Source organism: Strix aluco, chromosome 3, assembly GCF_031877795.1.
Source record: "Strix aluco isolate bStrAlu1 chromosome 3, bStrAlu1.hap1, whole genome shotgun sequence".
In the NCBI taxonomy this organism is placed as follows: domain Eukaryota; kingdom Metazoa; phylum Chordata; class Aves; order Strigiformes; family Strigidae; genus Strix; species Strix aluco.
The window spans coordinates 98,888,612-98,908,926 of NC_133933.1; the positions used below are offsets into that span (position 1 = coordinate 98,888,612).

At 37.4% G+C, this 20,315-nt stretch overlaps 1 protein-coding gene across 31 annotated transcripts in view; it reads right to left on the minus strand.

The window, feature by feature from the left end:
* RIMS1 (regulating synaptic membrane exocytosis 1) overlaps positions 1-20,315 on the minus strand; it is a 352,499-nt gene that overhangs the window by 171,577 nt on the left and 160,607 nt on the right. For all 31 annotated transcript variants that reach the window (XM_074819786.1, XM_074819773.1, XM_074819774.1 and 28 more), the window contains exons 4-5: positions 16,599-16,942; positions 13,445-14,316 (exon numbers count right to left, since the gene is read on the minus strand). In XM_074819786.1, the coding sequence (XP_074675887.1) occupies positions 13,445-14,316; positions 16,599-16,942 (1,216 nt within the window). The remainder of the gene's footprint in view (positions 1-13,444; positions 14,317-16,598; positions 16,943-20,315) is intronic.

The window sequence follows — 20,315 nt, forward strand, 5'->3', positions numbered from 1 at the left end:
CACGTCCTGAACTGATTGATGTACGGGCTGTGATTGAAAGGTTATACAGCCAAGAGTGATAGACATCTACATGTTGCTAGTTCATGCTATTTCTCTATTTCAGGACACCTTTGACAACTTAATTTACAATCCCTCCTTTTCTTTTCCTTACTGCCTAAGTGTGTGGAGACATGGTTTATTTTCCTGTTTCTCCTACAAGACAGATTCCCCACAGATCCTTTAATTCTAAAAATTTCAGATTTAAAGCCAGAAACTAGAGCAGCAGTACCATACGTACTGACCATTTCAAAAGGACAACCTCTATTAAATAGCATTTTCTACTACTTTTAAAATGTTATAAACCATCCAAAGAAAAAAAAATAAAACCACACATCTAAACACAGAGTTTAACAGTGACAATGTTGTTTGTTTAAGCATTGCCAAAAAATTCATTCCTAATCCTTATAATAATTTTCTAGGTCAAAGTAAGATTAGGTCCACAATAGCACAGATAACTGATGTCTGACAACGTGCCTTAAGTTAATAACATTATTTGTTGTCATAGCTTTTATTTTAAAAGAAAAGGATGCTGATAGTTTAGAATTTTAAAAGAAACATTTGAAGAGAGTCAAAATGTAAATGGCACATTTGTTTAAAAAAAAAAATGTAATCTGCTCACTGGCAAAAATTGGTATCTTAAGTGTCTCCTTTCAGTGGCTTGTAGGAATAGCCATTCCCTAAGACTTCCTTGGCAGTAAGATTTAAAACTGCGTAATAGCAACAGATTAATCAACTTTTTGTATAACTGATTTCAGAGCAAGTTTTCTGTGGAAAAGAGCCCGCAGCAGCACAGCTAGATTTAATCCTAAACATTCAGTTCAATTCCCATTCCCAGGTAGCTGTTTTGCCCTCCCAGAGACACGCTCTGCTTAAAGATGATGACAACTCCACTACTGGCAAATCTGTAACATCTGCCCCACAGAAGACAACTGAACCTACCTGGGTACGCTGACAAGGTTCAGTGTGTTACATAAAAGTTGGCAGAAACAGCAAATACCAGAAAGTTTTGGGAATCTATATCTATTTAAATTTGTATTTGTGAGTTGTTTTTGTGAGGTTCCATTTTATCTGTAAGTGTAAGTCACTTTTATACTATATTTTAAGTAAAATCTGGGTCTGTACAGAGTACCAAATTACTTGGCATCCCCTGTGTTTTGATGTAAATTTACACCAATTTCCTCCAGAGTGCAACAGGCAAGAACCAGCATTATACCTCCAAGTGATCCAGGACTTCGGAGAGTTGAAAAAAACTGGCTGTTCACCAGCCCTCAGCTCACAGCACTGATTAATATTCATTGCCTGAGCAGAGGTTTTTGCTCATCTCACAATTCAGGTGAGAACTGTATGAATAAACTCCACACAGGTTAAAGCAAGTCAGCTGGGGAGCGCTGCTTTGCACAGCATGAGCTCCCCACTCTGCAGAGCTATCTGTCACTCCTACCCAAAACTCACAGAAGCCCAGTTCCAGGATTTGCAATTCCCACCTGAGATGTGGGAGCGGGGCTGAGGCACTCCAAGGACTGTATCCAGCTGCTTCAGAACAGCATTTCTTCTCTTATGACACTTGCTGATAATCTTTAATGCAGAAGAGTCTGACTTTCAAATACTTTACAAAGGCAAAGAATAAAATGAAAATCTGCAGAATTATATTCACACATAGGTCTATTCACTGTCTCTAACACCAGGGATCGTGTCCTACAACTACACATCATGGCAACTGAAGTATTTAAATGCAACGGATGTACTGGAATACACACATGCCTTCTAATAGTGCACACACATTCTAATTCATATAAACATCTATGTATATATTCACAAGCATGTACATTCCCCAAAAACATCTCATCTTACTTATGTTATGAAACCACAATAAAACAAAGAATATGAAAGCATTCACATACATTATTGTATCTTTTTTATCTGCTCCTGAACCTACTTTATTGCAACATTTCTGAAGCAGGTAAGACAGTGTGCCCTCATTTAACAGGTGTTTCCTACGCATTAGGTCACAGAAAAAAATAAGTTGGAAGGAGATGTGCTTTGGGTAAGTAAGAAGAAAACATATGACTTGACCAGAAGTATCAGCAAGATTTCTTAAGCACAAACATACAGAGTCATCTGTAAATGTGTATTTCTGAGCTTCCCAAAATTTTTGAAAATCTGGCTCATGATCCTCAAAAAAGAGTACCTTTTTCTTCCAAAGTTTATTTTTTTCTTAGGACAGGACTCAACTCATATAAAGAATAACTGCTTCCAAAGAGCTATACTTGTCATTGTAATTACCATATTCAGAATGCATTCCATATACTGTCTCCAACACTGAACCTACAGGACAATGTAAATATGCCTACAGAAAAATGCACATGGAGATAAGATCTGAAAAAGCTTTTTAAATTATCAGTTTGAGTAGGAGGGTGTGCCTGCATTTGCAGACTCTGTCTTTGCTAAGAGAGAAACTGTCTTGCATAAACAGAGTGTAATGGATGAAAGTTAGATTTGACTGCTCCATCTAGCGGCATATTAAGCCCAATTTTAATGGTTAAGAACATGTGGCCTAACAGATTAAAAGAGCCATGTGTGGTGCTTGCTTCTTCTCTGAGGAATGCAGCAAAATAAATTCTTAGCGCCTAGCTCTTTAATAGCATAACATAAAAATAATCTCCAAAAATAAAATAAAACTTCAATATAGTTAGGTCCATAAAAGTAGGTAAATATTTTTACATTTTTAATTATTAGCTTATTTATTCTATTTAGTTAATAAATTTTAATAAGAATGGTAAATTTTTAGAAATTGTTCATTTGAATTTACATTCATATTTGAGCTTACATTTCCAGTGATATCTTACATTTTCAGTAAAACAACCAAATTAATAAAAAGCCAACCATTAAAAATATATACTGACTCTTAACTAGTCTGAGAATCAGTTTCAAAGTTCAGGTCTGATTCAGAAAGTCACTCCTACTCTGTGCAGGAAAACTCCTAAATAAATCTAGAGCACCACTGAGTTTTAGAGGGAGAAAGAAGTATGTATCCTCAAGTCTGCCCAAGGCTATTCCGCAGCAATTCTAAAAAATACTGAGAAGGTAGATACTTTAGAAAACTGGTATAATGACATGACCAAGTTGCTTTAAAGAGAACATTTTTCCAACAATCATTTTGAGAATAACTAATTAGAATTGAAGCTCATATTGCAGAGAAAAAAATTGCCAAATTGAGGACGAGGTTTCAAAAACTGGAACTTTAAATTCTAGAAATAATGTATACAATTAAATCATAAAATACATGTGTTAAAATCAGGCAAATGTCTTCATATTCTCAGTCAAGAGAATCTGCTGAGGAACTCATGCACGAGAGATTTTTAAGAAGCTAAACATGTATAAATGCAGAGATTTCAAGTGTTGGAGCACCTCAAAAAGTAACTAATTCAACTGTGTTAACATTTAGAGCAGTTGGGTGAACTTATTAACAGATAGGCTAGCAGCATGTGGGTCCCATCTGTCTACTACGTGCATTAGCCAACAAATAATCACTGTTGTATATTACACTTTGCATATCCTGCTTGCAGACTTTCTATTCTCACAGTGAACTTACACAGAAAAGACAAAAACAACTATCAAGCTGAAAATAAAACTGTAAAACTCTGCCCTGTCCCTACATGTCTTCAAGCTGAGAGGCAAGCCAAAACAAAACCCCTGTCTCCCTTTGAACTAAAACCTTAGAACAGTCCTCTACTTGCACCAGAAGAGCAATGTGATCCGTTAACAGAATCATTACACTAAGGTTTTAAAAACTGGGGAGCGGGGAGGGCAGTAACTAGTGAAAAAAGAATAGAGCAGCAAAGTCCCATACACACAGCCATCAAGCTGTCTTGTCCTTTAGTGGTGGCTCCATCAGTCAAAAAAAAAAAAAAAAACCCAAAACAAAACCAAAAATAAAACCATTAAAAAAAACCCAAACTGAAAAGTCTCAGAGTCTGAAAAAGGCTGTAAGGTCTGGAAACCTGGTCTTTTTATGTGAAAGCAATAGCTCCACAATGTCTTTATAAGCAGGAGCAGTAACAAATAACTTTGTTACCTGATAGGAAAAGCAAGCAGGTGAACAAAAGGGTAATTTAGCTGATTAACAGCAAATTAACAGACAGTGAGAACATGAATCTAGGCTCAACTGAATCCCTCCTGGTAGGCAACCCACAGTTAGCCACAAGAGAAAGCAAGTGTGCTGGAGGATGCTTGACAGTAGTCTGGAACTCTGCTGAATATTGATAAATGGAAGAAAAAGGTACCTAGTATGTCCTTGCATTAAATAAGCATACTATTTTATCATCAAGGCAAGCTGAAGTCTCAGTCATGGACTGAAATCTCACCAAGTCAGGCACTGTACAAACAGAAAAAGAAACCCCAAACTCCACTGAGCTTGCAGTTTAAATGCAAGGCAAGAAAATGGGCAGACAAACAAATAAGAAACAGTGACTACATTTATACCTGTGTAATAGACAGTGCCAAGGGGATTGTCTTTCTTGCTCTGTCATTAGAGCAACCCCTGGAACAGTTGTGCCCTGGGTCAGTCACCATTCTCCCATTTATTTGTAGGCAGGAGACAGGCCAAGAATAAATCCTAACAGACAGCTTCCATGCAGCCTTTCTCTTGAGGAGTGCAAGAGCTTCATCATACGGAAATGCACCATGTCTCATTACTTGGCCACAGATGTCAAAGAACGTCTCTTACTGTAGTAGTACAGTAAATATAGCCAATGAAACCATGTGAGATGTGCACATTTGAAAACATAACTCTTCTGCTTGGTATCATGGGTGAAATGGAGACAAGAATAAACTTCAGTGATTCCAAAGTGTAGGTGGGGAGTCCCTGATTTTGAAGTTCACATGTTGTACAGAAGGAAAAGGAAGGAAGAAAGAGCAATGAAAAAGCACATGAGCGAAGATGGGAAGAGAGTTTTCAGAGGGACATTCAGAATGGATAGGAACAGGATGAAACCATGCATAGTCAAAGGAAGCACAGACATTTCATAATTATTAACCTTCTTTCTGACACAAGTTTTTCCTAAAGGCCATTTATCAGCACGCTGATTTTAGTCTATCTACTCAAAGTCATGCTGCAAGAAAGAAACTGTAATGGTTCCTGTGTATCACAGTAATTAAGTGCACTATTATAAGAAAAAAAAGATATCAAAGGTATCAGAGAAATATTAACACAAAATACTAACCAATAATACTCAGTACCACATTGTATAACCCCTATGGACTCAACAGGATGATCAGAATGAATACACTGAATCCCTGTAACTAAGAAAAGGAAACAAAATGAACTTTTTCAGAAAATAACAGAAACAGATGTTTGTTTGTTCCCAGTTAACTCTATAACTAAAATTAACTCTAAAATGAATAAAAGCATATGCATTATTCTATAATAAGCCAATAATTAATTTCCTTTTTCTTTCACAGGCTTTCATTTTTCACCCAAAGGGGAGCAGCTTCCCCATACAGGTGGAAAAAAGCAAAGGTTTGGATTTCAATCCCAAGACCTAAATTCATCCTTCAATATGCTGCACAGATGATTCACAGCTATGCAGCTTTACCAAACACAGTTTGGTTCATCCTTCACAGTTCACCTTTTCCTCTAAGCTCTCAGATCAAAAGAATAACAGTAAATCCTGAGTAGCAGTTCACATAACTTTTATGGCATACAAAAAATATATGCATACATAAAATACTCAATAGGAGGACAGAGTGGGGGAAAGGATCATTCTCTGGCTATAACGCCAGGCCGTGTGTCAGGCTACCTGAGTTTCAACTCCAGTTCACTGCATAGCTGCATTTTGAAAAGTGCTCAGCAGCTAAAACTAGGGCAAGTTTTTCAAAAGCTTTCAGCTCCCTCTTAAACCCTTAAAAAGCGCTCCATGACCCACAGCGCCCACTGCTCTTTTCACACCTGCTACCTCCAATGGTTTCTGTATGGAAAAAAACTGTCTGCTGAATGTTCTTGAGAATTGGGCTTTCATGGAGAAACCTAGCGAAGTCCTGGGTTTCTGTACAGGTCCACTCTCACAGTTCCTGAAATTAAAGCTACCCTGCTTGTCAGGTGTTAAGTCTTTTCGAACATAAGATCCTAATTCCTCTTTGCTTTAGTATCCCCCTTTTTGTAATGACAACACTCATCTTACTACTGGACAAATTTGTTGCTATTTTATAAATTAGATGTGCAGGAGAAAGGTAAGTGACAAAGAACAATTAATAAAATAATGAACATGTGAAAAAACAGAAGACAGAGCACATTAATAGTAATGAAACATAATGCCTTGCCAACTGCCAGAAATGTAAGAAAGAACTCAAGATTTAACAGTTTGTGACATCCTTTTCTTCCATGTCTCTTGATTAAGTCAAAATGTACATTTCTTCTTTCCTTTTCAGAAATCGGATTGTTACCACATAATTTGTACTGAAAATGGCTATCAAATATCATTACTTAAAGGGTGTCAAAAAAGGATAAGCTACAGTCAGGAGTACTGTGAATTTAGCCCCAGAGTTTCCCACCTTGGCCCAGAGCCTGCCACAGGAACAGCAGTATTCTGAAAACAGAGCAATTTCAGTGCAGTATATGAAGAAATCAATTTTTATTTCCAGGAATCCTCTGTTTCAACTGAGTAAGAAATAATGATTACAATTATCCTTAACTTTGCTTATCTGTCCTCAGAGTTGACATGTTTTCTGGCACTGAGCCTCAAACTCCCCAGCAGTAACTTAACCCTCCAGGGGAAGAGAGAAGCACTCACTCTCCCCCCCTCCAGCTTATTCTTTCCCATTTAAAGACCAGTCATTCTTTCACGCCTTTTTTTTTTTCCCCTTCCCTTCCCTTCCCTTCCCTTCCCTTCCCTTCCCTTCCCTTCCCTTCCCTTCCCTTCCCTTCCCTTCCCTTCCCTTCCCTTCCCTTCCCTTCCCTTCCCTTCCCTTCCCTTCCCTTCCCTTCCCTTCCCTTCCCTTCCCTTCCCTTCCCTTCCCTTCCCTTCCCTTCCCTTCCCTTCCCTTCCCTTCCCTTCCCTTCCCTCTTTTTTCCTTTCTTTTCCTTTCCTGTTTCCTTTCCTTTTTCCTTCTTAAGGTAAACTAGGGAAAGGGCTTTATCAGGTTTTTAAAGGGAAATTCAGCCATATATCTTCTGTGACATCCCCATTTATATGGCTACGTATCTCAGTGAAGTGTTAGATTTCTTGGCAACAGTATGACTTTTTTCCCACTCATGCTCAGCTTATTTCATTTGCATATGCATGTATGCACTTTACATAATTCCATATACACAAAACAGATTTCTTACTGCCCAACACTAATTTAACAAGCACTTATTTACAACTCCATAAGCACTGTAAATATTTTCAGCTACTCAAAACCACTGAATATTGATAGCATTGAACAATGTTAGCACTGACCAAAATTCTAAAACTAGAGCCATTTTAGATTACATTTTCATTAAAATCTGAATCAGATGTAATCTAAATTACTGCACAAGGACTACAAGATAAATTGGATAATTTCTAAGAACTAACAAACTTCCTAGCAAAGGTATTTTATTTTACACTAAGTTAAAGTTCAGTCACATTTTTAAACAAATTCAGCTCTTTTTAAAATTGCATGTCCAACTCTCCACACGAACAGATGTTAAAATATGCTAGCAGATGTTACAGTACAACGTGACTTGCCTACACTCCATATTTAAAATATCTCAGTGAAAAAGCTTAGCTAAAAACATTTAAAACCAGCCTCCTCTTCTCTATAGCCTTTTCCTGATGTTTCCTTTTGGTTCACTTACACACGCTACTGTATGCGTGTGGTTTCTCTCTTAGCCCACAAGCTTCTTTCCTTGCCAACAATGCTACAGCACTTGGAAGAAATCACTGGAGCGGGGATTTAATTTATGCTTTCCTTTCCCCTGGGAGCACCCCCAAGCACGAACGCTCAAAGCAGCACTCGAAACACCTGAGGAGGATGGAGGAAGGGGTCAGATCCTCTCCTCCTGGAGCCAAGCCAGCACCGACACATTTGTCTGCAAACCACAGTGTCCCTTTCTTTCTGACCTCCAGGTCCTCTCCTCCCAGTCTCAACCCCCTGCCTCATACCTGTATATACACCAAGATCCCAGCAAGATCCCTGCCCCTAACACTTTCTAACCAGAAGGGTAATGTCATATGAATGGAATGAAATTGTGTTGCTCTGTTACTCCCAGTACCGTAAGAAAGGCATTATGAACGAAACAATAACACCTTCACTGAAAAAAAACAGAATGTCATCTGAGAAGGTTTTTTCAAACAAGGCTCCGACTCTACCGTGCTCTCCTCACTTACGATTAAACCCATCAGCAAGTATACAAAATCAGTTTTACTTAGCTTTTTTACCATTTTGCTGACCATATGTGAGTATTAAGCATATTTTCAAGCCTAGAGAGTGTGAACAAAATACACATTTAGGCAAATACGAACAATGAGTATGCAAAATATAAAACTATTAGCACATTTATTTACATAAAAGTACATGAGCAGCTTTCAGTACCTCCTCATATTGTTCCAATTTCCAACACTATTTTATCTTCCAGTTTCAAAGACTGCATGACAGAAGTCTAGACTATCTCTTGTATCTATCACAGGATAAAAGAAGTTACGTACAATCTCGTCTGGACACAAATCTACTAGTTCTACAAAAATACTTGGTTTCAAACTTTAAAGAAAGTATTTTTTCTCAAACTTCCTCCAAATCTAATTTGCATTCTTCATTGGATGGCAGTAGGCAGAAGCTGTTCTCAGTTTTAAAATGAGGTCTGGATTTCATTTGTAATAGTCTGTTTTATGTTATTCTAGCAAGTCTTTGAAGCAAGTATGAATGCAATTTATGTCTTCTAAGAGGTCTCTTTTGCCTTGCCAGGACAGTGTTGCCACTGGAAACTCAGTCCACCTAACGTTCAACTATTACAGATTTCAGAATAAGGAGTCCTACAGCTTGTATTAATAATAGGATGAAAATTATTATCAGCAATCAGTAATAGTGTCCTTTAATGGATGTAGATTTTTTTTTTTAAAGAAATCTGAGATTACCTTTTTGGACACTGCTAAACAGTTCTTCCTCTAAATTTACTCCAACATGGAAACAACTCGACATAAATTTTTGTGTCCTCTGACAAAGAAACAAAATCCCAGTGGATTGCTAAAGACTTTTTTTTTTTTTGAAAGAAAGTATTTCCAGTACTTGTGAATTATTTTGTTTAATATTATTTTGAAGAAATTCATATTAAATGGTTACAGTAAAGAGCAGGGAATGTACTAGCTAAATCAACTTGCCTTGTGCTCAGAAGACAGGGTAATGCAATCCTAGACAGTCTTTCTAGAAAATACAAATGTTAAGAAGTAATTTTGCACAGTATCTACTTTGCATGTCACTTTTGGCTATTGATTTTCAATACAGTCTTATCCACTCTATGTATACCTTACATTTCTACGGGGCATCATTTTCTGTTAAACGTCTCTGTAAGCTGTCTTCCATAGAAGACTTCTATTTTAGTTGTTCCATATAGTATTTAAAATAGTACATCTTTATTGCTCAGTTGCTGATTTGCTTTATATTGACACCTAGCAAATATGAACATTAATTTTAAGATCTTGCTTTTTCTTGGTAAGACTGTTTAAAGTTAAACATTTTTTTTGCAATAATTCTATCTTTCTAGCTCCATTTATACTACTTTGGAACCAGATTTCTGACTGAGCTGATATTTAGATAAGAGAGGATAGATTCCAGACCCTCCTGTGCTTATAGACTAAAGTGCTACAACTAGGGATCTGTGCAGTATCTCTCTCAAATTACAAGCAAAGCACTGAAGGAATGGCGGGTGAAATTTGCTTGTAATGATGCTGCTAAATTGCAAAGAATAGGATTCTGACCTGGGTTACACTAGGGACATGTTTTAATTATTTGTGTAAGTTTTTTAGCACTACACCCTTTTACTGTGGCATTTTTTCTTTTAAAATATTGAAGGATTTCCAAAATATTTTCTTAGGTAATAAAATGTCCTGCCTTTCCATCTATTCTTACAAAGTAGTGCAGATTTTTTCAAGTATTGATGAAGATTGAATTCTAAATATAACTGGATACTTTACTACCAAAAATACTTCTGCTTTCTCATTTGTGTTCACATTTCTTAGCTCTTTGTCTGTACTATACCCCCAGCTTCAAAGGCTTTCCACTTCTTTTCCCATGACAAGGATTGTAAAAGTCCTATCAAGATCAGTCAAAAAACCATGAACAGCTACATCTTCCTGCTATTAAATTAATAAATATATTTCTGTAATTGCATACACACACACACATATATATATACACTTGTCACTAAGCTGGCACCATGTTATTAATCAGAATACGTATATACATGTATATACGTATTCTGATTAATAACATGGTGCCACCTTAGTGACAAGTAGAGATAAGGTCTGAATGAATGCTCAACAATGTTAACCAAGTACTGAGTTGGCAGTGATCAGACAGGTCCCTAACATACTCCTACTTATAATTTTTATTCAAATACAGTGAGGTGGCATTGTGATATGATACAGAACAAGGCCTCCACTGTCTAAAGGGGGAGTCTAAATAGCAGTCTGTAGTACTAGGGCCTGTATAATAGGCCCTGAAACAAAGTTGACCTCTAGATGAACCTCACAACCAAACATTATCCATTATTAGTATCTGCTAATTAGTAAAATCTGTATTACCATTAGCATTTATTATTAGTATCTGATCATTAATGAAATATGTATGCTCACTAGTGAAAGATGTAGCTTAGAGTATAATCAGTAGTGAGGATGAAATGTTGGGAGAATGTGTATCCAACTTTCCTTGTTTAGCCTTGTTCAAGGCTGAGAACCCAAGTGTTTGGCCTTGTTAGAAACTCTCTTGGTTCTCCCTCCCGAGCCCTGGTCAAGCTTTGGGTGGAATCCAACAGCAGAATGAAATCAGAAATTTTCCGCTCAAAGAAAAGTACAAGTCATTCTGACTTGCTGATTTTGGGTATATAAGGCTGGACCCTCTTGCTGCCACTGTGGATGCCTCACCTATGGATGGACACATTGCGTAGGACTTCCCACTTGCTGGGACAGGCTCTCCAAATCCTCGCTGTAACCGGGGCTTCCTAGCTACTGCGGATCTGGATGATGGTAACGTATGCAAGTGGTGAGGTATCTTTCTTAATCACTATTCTCCCCATTGTGTAGTAATGATTAGGTGCATTACCTTGCTTGTTCTTATTTTCTATAATTAACTGTATATAGTAATAATTAAGTGTACTATTCTCTATTTTCCTTATTGCTTATTTTCTGTATTACTTGGTTATATTATTTAATTATTAACAGTAAAACAACCCTATTTTTTTCACTCTGGTGTCTGAATTTAATTGGCATCCTCGATCAGCAAAACACAGTCTCAGAAGTAACCAAGAACTTGATTCAGTTATCAAGAACATAAGCATTTAATGACATTTTAAATCCTCTGGGATTCATAATACTGAAGGAAAAACGTCCAACCCTTAATGGTTTAACAGTACAATGAGAAATTCGTCACAAGTTGAGATCAGTGTCATGAGCATGAAAGCAACCATCAGGTTTTACTTACAAAGAACCATTATAGAGCAAACTATATCAATATAATGATATTAGTATCAATGACTTTCAGCCTGAACTTGATTTTCATATCAGTGACCTTCCAGTTTATAATGATACCCCTCACTGAATATGCGAAATCCTTTCTACTTCATAAGACACCTCAAATTGATGACATAAATGAAAGCAAATAACAAAGATGGAAAGGAAATGCTATATTACAGACTGCTCCTACCAACAGAGGAAGTCAAGGAAAATGACAAAAAATCCAAATGTCAGCATAAAGCATTGCCAAAAATAAGGGAAAGAGATATGTTTTCTTAGAAAAACAGAATAGTTGAGACTGGAAGAAACCTCTGCAGGTCCCTAGTTCAAACGCCCTTGCTCAAAAGTAGGGTCAGCTAGAACACATTGCTTAGGGCCTTCTCCATTTGGGTTTGTATCATCTCCAAGGATGGAGACTGTACAATGTCTCTGTGCACTAAGCTGTAGTGTTTGATAACCTCCACAGTCAAAGAAGTGAAGGGTTTTTATGTTTAAGTGGAACCTTGATTTAAGATTTCAGCAGCATGATCATCATCCCTCCTTAAAAACGAGCAGAAAAGTGAGCTTCCATATTTCGAATGGAAAAGTTCGTGCTTAGAAAGTTAAAACAGCTATTCAGATGGGATAGGAGAGAAATGCTGTCTCTTTTTATATGTATACCTGGAGCTTTAGGAGATGTGAGGAGACCTCAACATCAGATAAAGACAGACAGACAGGTTACGTATATGATTCAAAGACATGTCAGGAAACAGTGCCAGGAACTAAAAGGCAATGCAGACAAGCCATTGGCATTTTGAGTATGAAAACCAGCAGAAAACTTTCAAGTTACAAACACAGATAATTAAACTAAAGAGCTAAAACCTACTTCCAAAACCACAAAAAGCCTTCAGCTCACTGTAGTGTCACTTAAAGACAAGTCAGGGTTTTAAGACAGTTGGTAGGTTCTACCACAGTCTTTTCTGATGATGCTTATTTTATTGGTTCACCATTCATGAATTTGATTAACTTCTTCAGCCAGAAGAAAGTGTTTGTTTAAAAGTACACAGTGTACTACACTTATTCCTTACTGCTGAGTGTTACCATCAACAAAGACAAACTGAAATAACAGATTTTAAACATACTTGTAAGCTTGGGAACAAATTCATCTGGACAAGTTAGGCAATTCTCATGTCTTTCCTATAAAACACTCCCCTTGTCCCGTATCCTGTTCTTGTTAAAAATGAACTCTGGCAGATCCTTGATATTTTATTAAATGTAGTAAAATTTTGCATATCTTAAGACTGAGGTGTCAGTAAGATTATGATGCTTTATAATGGCCTTCTTAGACTGTTACAGAACTCGCTTTCCATTTCAATTCATTCACAGAAAATTATTCTGCATACAGACAAAAGATGAAGCAATGGCCAAAGGAGTACAGACACCATCAAGAGAATTAACTAGAACCCTTAAATTCTATCAGTTCTAGGTGAAAGAGGAAAGAGAATGAAAAAGAAACTCATCAGCTGATGCTACCTGTAACCGCCTCATCTAAGAATGCAAAAGGAAACATTGCAAACCAAATGTAAACAGGAATAAGACACTTCTCAGTTGGAAAAAAAAAAAAAGGGGGGGGGGGGGAAACAAAGGTGTATGTTTAAAAAAGAGGCGAGAGAGATAAAAATACAGATTATTTTTTTTCCCCAAACCATGGCCATGTGCATAATATACATAAAGGTCCTTACCTTTTTCACTGACACTTTCACTTTCTATCTCCACATCTTCACAGCTAGTATATTCTGGTGTTGATGCCCCTTCTTCCTCTGAGCTACTAACTGACATCTGCCTTTTCTTTCCGCCTCTTTTTGCTCTATGAGGCTTTGGAGGGGATGGCCGCACTGATTCCGACTGGTCAGAGCTAAGGGAATCATTCCTTAGCATGGTCTCCATTTTCTCCCGCTTTGCTTTTCGCATGAGAATAGCAGAGCTAGGATCAAGGCGGCTCTGTTTTTTAAAGGAATCGTGGTTCTTGTATTCTACGTGTTCTATAGGAACTGGACTATGCCTGGGAGTTGGTGGGCTATGATTAGTTAATTGTTTAGAAACAGAAATTCTTACATCACCTGTTCTGTCTATAGAGTACGACCTCTGAGTTTCCACAAGAGATTTTCTGTCCTGAGTTCCCTGTAATTGTGAGCGTTTTCCTAATTTATTCTCAGGTACCTCCGCTTCCTCCATTTCTGTATGTGGCAAAGCTACATCACTGTGTCTTCTCTCGTGCCGTGCCTTAGAAACTTTTGCATGCATGCGCATCTGCTGTTCCTCAGGATGCGGTTTTACAGGATATCTTGCCAGATTTGGGTCACTCCTGTAACGGGTATGATATTCATCTTCCTTCCTTTGTTTTTCATCATCAGGCACTTTGCCTTCCTCAAGTTTCTCTGGCAAGTCTGGGTAGTCCTGTGACTTGCCTTTCTCCAGCCTTCTACCTTCATGCCGTTCTTTACGCTCCCTGTCATCTGCTGGTCCTTCTTTTTGAAGTGAGGATTTTGGCACACGCTTACGCTCACTCTTTAAACCTTTGCCATTCTGGTCTGAAACCAATATTGTCTTCTTCCTACAACAAAAATGAGTACAATAGTTTGAGGAATTTAATGGAAAATATAAATACTTGCGTACACTGTTATGGTAAATGGATTATAAACCAGGATAAGCTATGGCAACACATATAGAAAGGTACTGGATCCATTAACATGAATCAAATCTATTAATCCTTCCAGCAGCGCTTTTATTTTCCAACAGCAAACAACTTCCAGAGTCCACAAAAACATAAATTACAGATGGTCCAACTAATGAGTAAAATCACAAAGAATATTAACATGGATAAAGGCAGATAAAAATAATTTACCCACATAAGTAGGAAGACTCAAAGTCATCTTGGTAGTAACTGCAGCACTATGACAGAGTATTGGACTACGTTCTCCATTTTTCTGGCAGCAGTCACGAGGGTTTACAGACTAACCACATACACACAATTCACTTCAAGCACACTGACAGTATAAATATAAACACAACCAAATGGAGTATCTCCCACAATGACATTACAGAAAGAATTAACAGATATAAAAAAATGCAAAAGAGAATGAATCCAGAAACAATAATATTTGACCTAGTTTCCTTTATCTTATTAAAAGTCTAAAAAGAAGGGCTCATTTCATAAGCATATAAAGAAAAGCAATTTGACTCCTTGAGATAAACTAATGGCATTCCTTTCTCTGGTAATAAAAGAGGATGAAAAATGTAATTTATTTCTTTATACAGCCGAAGTACAGAACGATGAATAATGAAGCTGCTTGAAAACTATGGTCTCTCCTCCTTCATCTTCTGCTTTGGGAGAATAAGCAAGCCGAAGAATCATAAAATCCTCTTATACTGGATATTTTTATTTCTCTCATCATTCCAATTGCCCTTCTGTTTACCAGTTCACATATGACTCCATCGATTTTGAAGAAGGCTGAACACAGCTACACACTGCGTTTTAGATGAACCTTCACCAGGACAAAGTCACTAGGACTTCGTTTTGTGGCACTGAATCTTCCCTTCCACAACTGATACATCTTCAGATTACAGATCACAGATTTCCACAGATGCATTCAACAGGACAGGCAAAGTTGGATATGATCCAAGTTAAGCTCCTGTCTCCTTTTTCTCCATCTCCTTTTCCTCCTGAGTTTTTGGCAATAAATGGGACCTGTGCTTACCATAGATGCTCTCCATTCAGAACCCCTGGACTTCATTTGAAAGTCTCAGTGACAAGCAGAGAACATTAGTATTGTGTAATTAATATAACCACCTCACTTTTGGACAGCAAAGCTGAAATAGCATTTTGCTGCCCTGAAATTGTCCTTCAGCTGAGTGATGACTGCTCTGGGAGCCTTCCCAGTGCTGGGGGAAAAAGTCAACAGAACCAGGGAGAGCACCATGTGTTTGTTTACATCATACATACACATAACACTAACATGAGTTTTAAACCCAGTCAGACCTCATCCACACGGCAAGTTACTAGCCACTGTTCCATATCCATTTTCAACTTCAATAGCTGTGGGAAAACAATCAACTGTTCTGGCCAAGAGAGAATCTTCTACTGCAGACTCTTGTTTTGTTGACACAGGCTCCCTCTGCGACTGCTCTGCCATCTGCCAGGAAGCAGCCAAAAGAACAGCAACTGCTTCATCCCATTATCCTCTCTTGATTTGCTGCTCCTCAGCCTGTTCATTACAGTGAATGCAGCTCAGAAATTTACTCATTTACTCACTTAAAATATAGTAGTTTGCTTCCAGTTGGCTGTATTCTTGTATACAACTGGCTCTGAATTGAAGATGGTACATGAATGTTTACCTTGTAGGTGTAAATGAGCTCTTTTAATAGTTCCTGTTTTATTATTAAAAATAATGCACTGACAAAAAGATAACACATAAGGATATCTGACAGAACTCCAGAGGGTGGGTTTTTTGTTTGTTTGGCTTTGTTTTCTGGGAATATGTTGGTTTTTTAAATTCTAGTACATTATTTTATGAAGTTAAAGGCTTGCTCTTTGTTTAATAACTTTAATATACCTGCCAAATTTTAAAGTAGCCTACAAGACTATATTAAAAGTGTGCACTAAAACACATTGCAGTACATGGAAATATTCCTGAAATACTTTTTTTTTTTCCCCCCTTATTTCTGTTGCACAGACCAAATCAGACAATATATTTGCTAGTGAACACTTATCCCTCTGCGGTCAGTAAATCAATTTATTCTTTGTTCTTACATGCAAGGCCCAGGTGAAATCCCTGTGTAGTATTATTGAACTAGCACTTATAATTGCAAGGCTCTGTCAAGACAAGAAAGCATTACCTCTCTCTTGGAGGTTCACTTCTAGACCTTGATGAAACTTGCTTTTGGTCCAGGCCCATAGCTGGCTGTGATACTTCTGCTCCTTTCCTACGATCAGACTGCACACTGGAAGAAGAGATTTCCTGTGATGAGGCAGTTGCTGTACTTAAGGGAGTCTGTGATCTTGATCGTTCTTGAAGCCTTGCTTTCTTTTCTCTCGGTGCATCCGAGCTTCCACCAGTTGCTGTATCACTCAGTGCTCCGTCCTGGCTGGGTGAGGGCTGTGGTCCACTTCCAAAAAACCACGCTCCAGATTTCGTTAGGATTTCTTGTTGTTTTCGACATAAATTGCATACCCACATAACCTAGTTGAAGACAACAAGAAGAGTCAGTGCAGCTACCCCGCAGACCCTGAAATACATGCTTGCTATCACAGAGCAGGTACGATCTCTTGCTCTCCTCTAAACTGGTGAGGCTGGTGCTCATGACAGGACCCAGAACATGCTTCTCCAAGCACTGACTGCACTGGCTAGAGCCAAGCATCCTACAGGCACATGCTATGCGAGCTTCTGCAAAATGTGATATCAATATACATCAGTCCTACCTGTAGCAATCCCCCTCAGCCCAGCCCTAGCTCTCCTTCTTCTGAATAAACACCGACAATACGACCGATGCTTGTTGCTGGTGTTGATGCAGTTGGGGGGTGGGCTGGGTTGTTTTCGTTGGTGTGCATCACTCTCAGGACAAGCCTACCAGATTGTAAATAGGACTTGTACCTCAGGTGGCAGAGTCCTGCCCAGCTAACTCCCAACCTCCACCACCACAGAAGACTGGCAGAGTATCTCCCTTTAATTACCTTCTCTCATGTAATATAACTCAACATTATCCTGCAAATAAATTCAGCACTTACTGTGCATGGTTTTAGCTACATCCACAACAACTACTTACCAGAGATGTAAGGTAAGACCTAAAGATACCTACTGATAGAGAACTAAACACACCAATGAAAAGAATGGAAAAAGACCGTATTTTGTATTACTTGGAAATGATCATTTGCCATCTCTTTGAGTTATAGCTGTAAATAATAAATAAATAAATTAAACGTGTCCCTGGCAAGCACAATTAAGCTGTGTACATAAACGGCGTTTCTCAGGATTTAATTCTTCTTTTTTTTTTAAACTCTAGATACACAGATAAACACAAGCACACACAGTGACGTGAAACTCTATGATTCAAGTCTATAAACAGTACAAGACAGTCTTATGTACAGGACTAAACCACCAGAGGAAAATAAGAAGTTACTGAGGACTCCAAAGTGTGTGAATATTTAAGGTAAAATTGAGACAAAACAAAAAAGAGTTTTGAGGTAGACAAACAAAAAAAGGCAAAATGCATGAAGAATATACAATATGTAGGAATTTTGTCAGAAATAACAATAGAGAGGAAACAAAGCTGACAGCTAGTAAGGAAAATGGTACTGAAAATCTTTTAGTTTAATGTGGAAAGAAGTGAAAGAATGGATAACATTGTAAAGAGGGTAAAAAGGATGACAAAAGTTGGAATGAAAATATGCTTAAATTATTTGGGGTAAACACAGGAATGATGCAACAGTTGCAAAATTATACAACACTTAAAATTAAAAGGAACAAAAAAACCAATCACTTCTGGGAAAAAATTGCAACAGGACAAAGCTCTGGTACCGAGCGCTCTTATTCTCTGGCCTGGGAGGAAGTGCATGGCTTACATGTCATGATGAAAATTTTAGGCATTTCACATATTTAACATAATTAAGGTTTATTTAAAACACCCTGGAATAGACTATCTGCTTAGGTCTGAAGACTACATCAGAACTTCCAATACCATTTCTGCATTGTTCGACCAAACCACGGAGAAAACATCCAACTCTTTTCCCTGTATCTGGATTGTGCCTTTATCAGAGATGACTGTTATACTTCTTCTATTTAAGAAGGATAATAAAATACCTATTAAAATTTTAAATAATTAAAAAACCTCAATTAAAAGTTAGTTATTCCAACAGTGGCACAAACATGTATTATGATAAAGGCTAATAACCCTAAGTAGTATAATAGGAACAGCAACTTCGACAAAATAAATGCTAGTCAATTAACAAAAAAAATCTTGATTCCCAAATGTCTTATTTCCTTCATCTAATATACCTCATAAAACAGAGATTCAGTTTATCAGACTATCTGTTCTAATAGAACAGATTTTTAGTCTGTCTGGTATTTTTATTACAGGTATTTAAAAAACCAGCAAGACTAAAAGGAAAAAACCCACATTTTTAAATGTCTTTATAGACTCTGATACAATTGTTAACTTATTAGAAAGCAAGCGTGTGCATGCATGTGTCTGTGTATAAAATCGATGTAAATGCTATAAAGGAAAAGTCATTAATGAAAAATATGTTGTTGCCTGTATTTTATCAGTTTACAGGGAAAGCTGAAGAAAGTGTTAAAAACTAAGATCAACTAGAGTTTGTTTAAAGGAAGGATAAGGAATACTAAAGTAAAATTTAAATATTCTAATTAAATTACATATGTGTGTATGTATGCAAGCACATTCAAATGTGTAAAGATGGTAACAGACTTCATTTACAATTTAATGTATCTGATAATTTAAAATATGTATAAAGTATGTAATGAACTCCAGGAAATTACCATTAATTTACATAACCAGCTTTGATATTGTAATTCATTTTATGCAAAATATTGTGAGACACAAACAACTAGGAATAGCTAATGCACAAAGAGACACAGAAAAATACAGAATACAGAAAGAAGAAATACTAGACATGTAAATACAAAACCATTTCCTTACAGCTGTCTCTAAACACTGCGGTTTGGACACAATACACACCAGTCACCACAGATTACACATGTAGGAAATCTGCATTATACTCACATAGAAGCTACACTACCATCCCTGTTTAGGAATCTCTTCAGGACTTAATAAATGCTACATTTGCCTTGAGATATATTCAGTCCAAAAGGAAAAAGCTTTTCTTTAAGAGGGAAAAAAACAAAAACTTGAGGTGACAGAAGAGTTTCAGTGACAAAACTGTATATTGAAAAACATTTTTAGAGAAGTAAGTGGAGCAAGCAATTTAGCAGCATGCAGGAATTATATCCTGATTGAATATACTGGGACATGGTCCAAACTAATCTAAACTAAAGCAGGTCTGTGTAATAACTTATCTTAACAATCCACAGATGTTAGGCAACCAAACAAATGCTCTGATGAAGGATTACAGTTCTCTAATGTGGCTTCTGGACCTTCACGTGATACATCAGTAAAATGAAGAGTGTTAGACAATTTTACTCTGGCCTGTCACTTCAAAAATAGTTTCTGTTTACTCTTTTCTGGATGGTGAATTCTGATGCAGTGTACAGTACGTCATTCCACACATCCAGAGTCTGGTTTTTGTTGTTGGGTTTGTTTCTGGTTTACTGCATCCTTGCATAAGTCAATGCTTATCCACACAGGAAGCTATTAAAGAGAACAAAGTAAAGGGATGCTCCTCATTCAAAGGGTTCATATGAATGGCTCTGGAAAAATGTGCATTTTCACAGCATAGCAAAGGGTTCTGAGCTTTACCGCTACATACCGGCACATACAGGACTCAGCCAAGGTGGGTCAACAGTTCCCACACAGATTCACGTGGAAACTTTACAGGCTGCGTGAAAACATGCTAGAAGGATCCCATGCTTGCCTTCATGT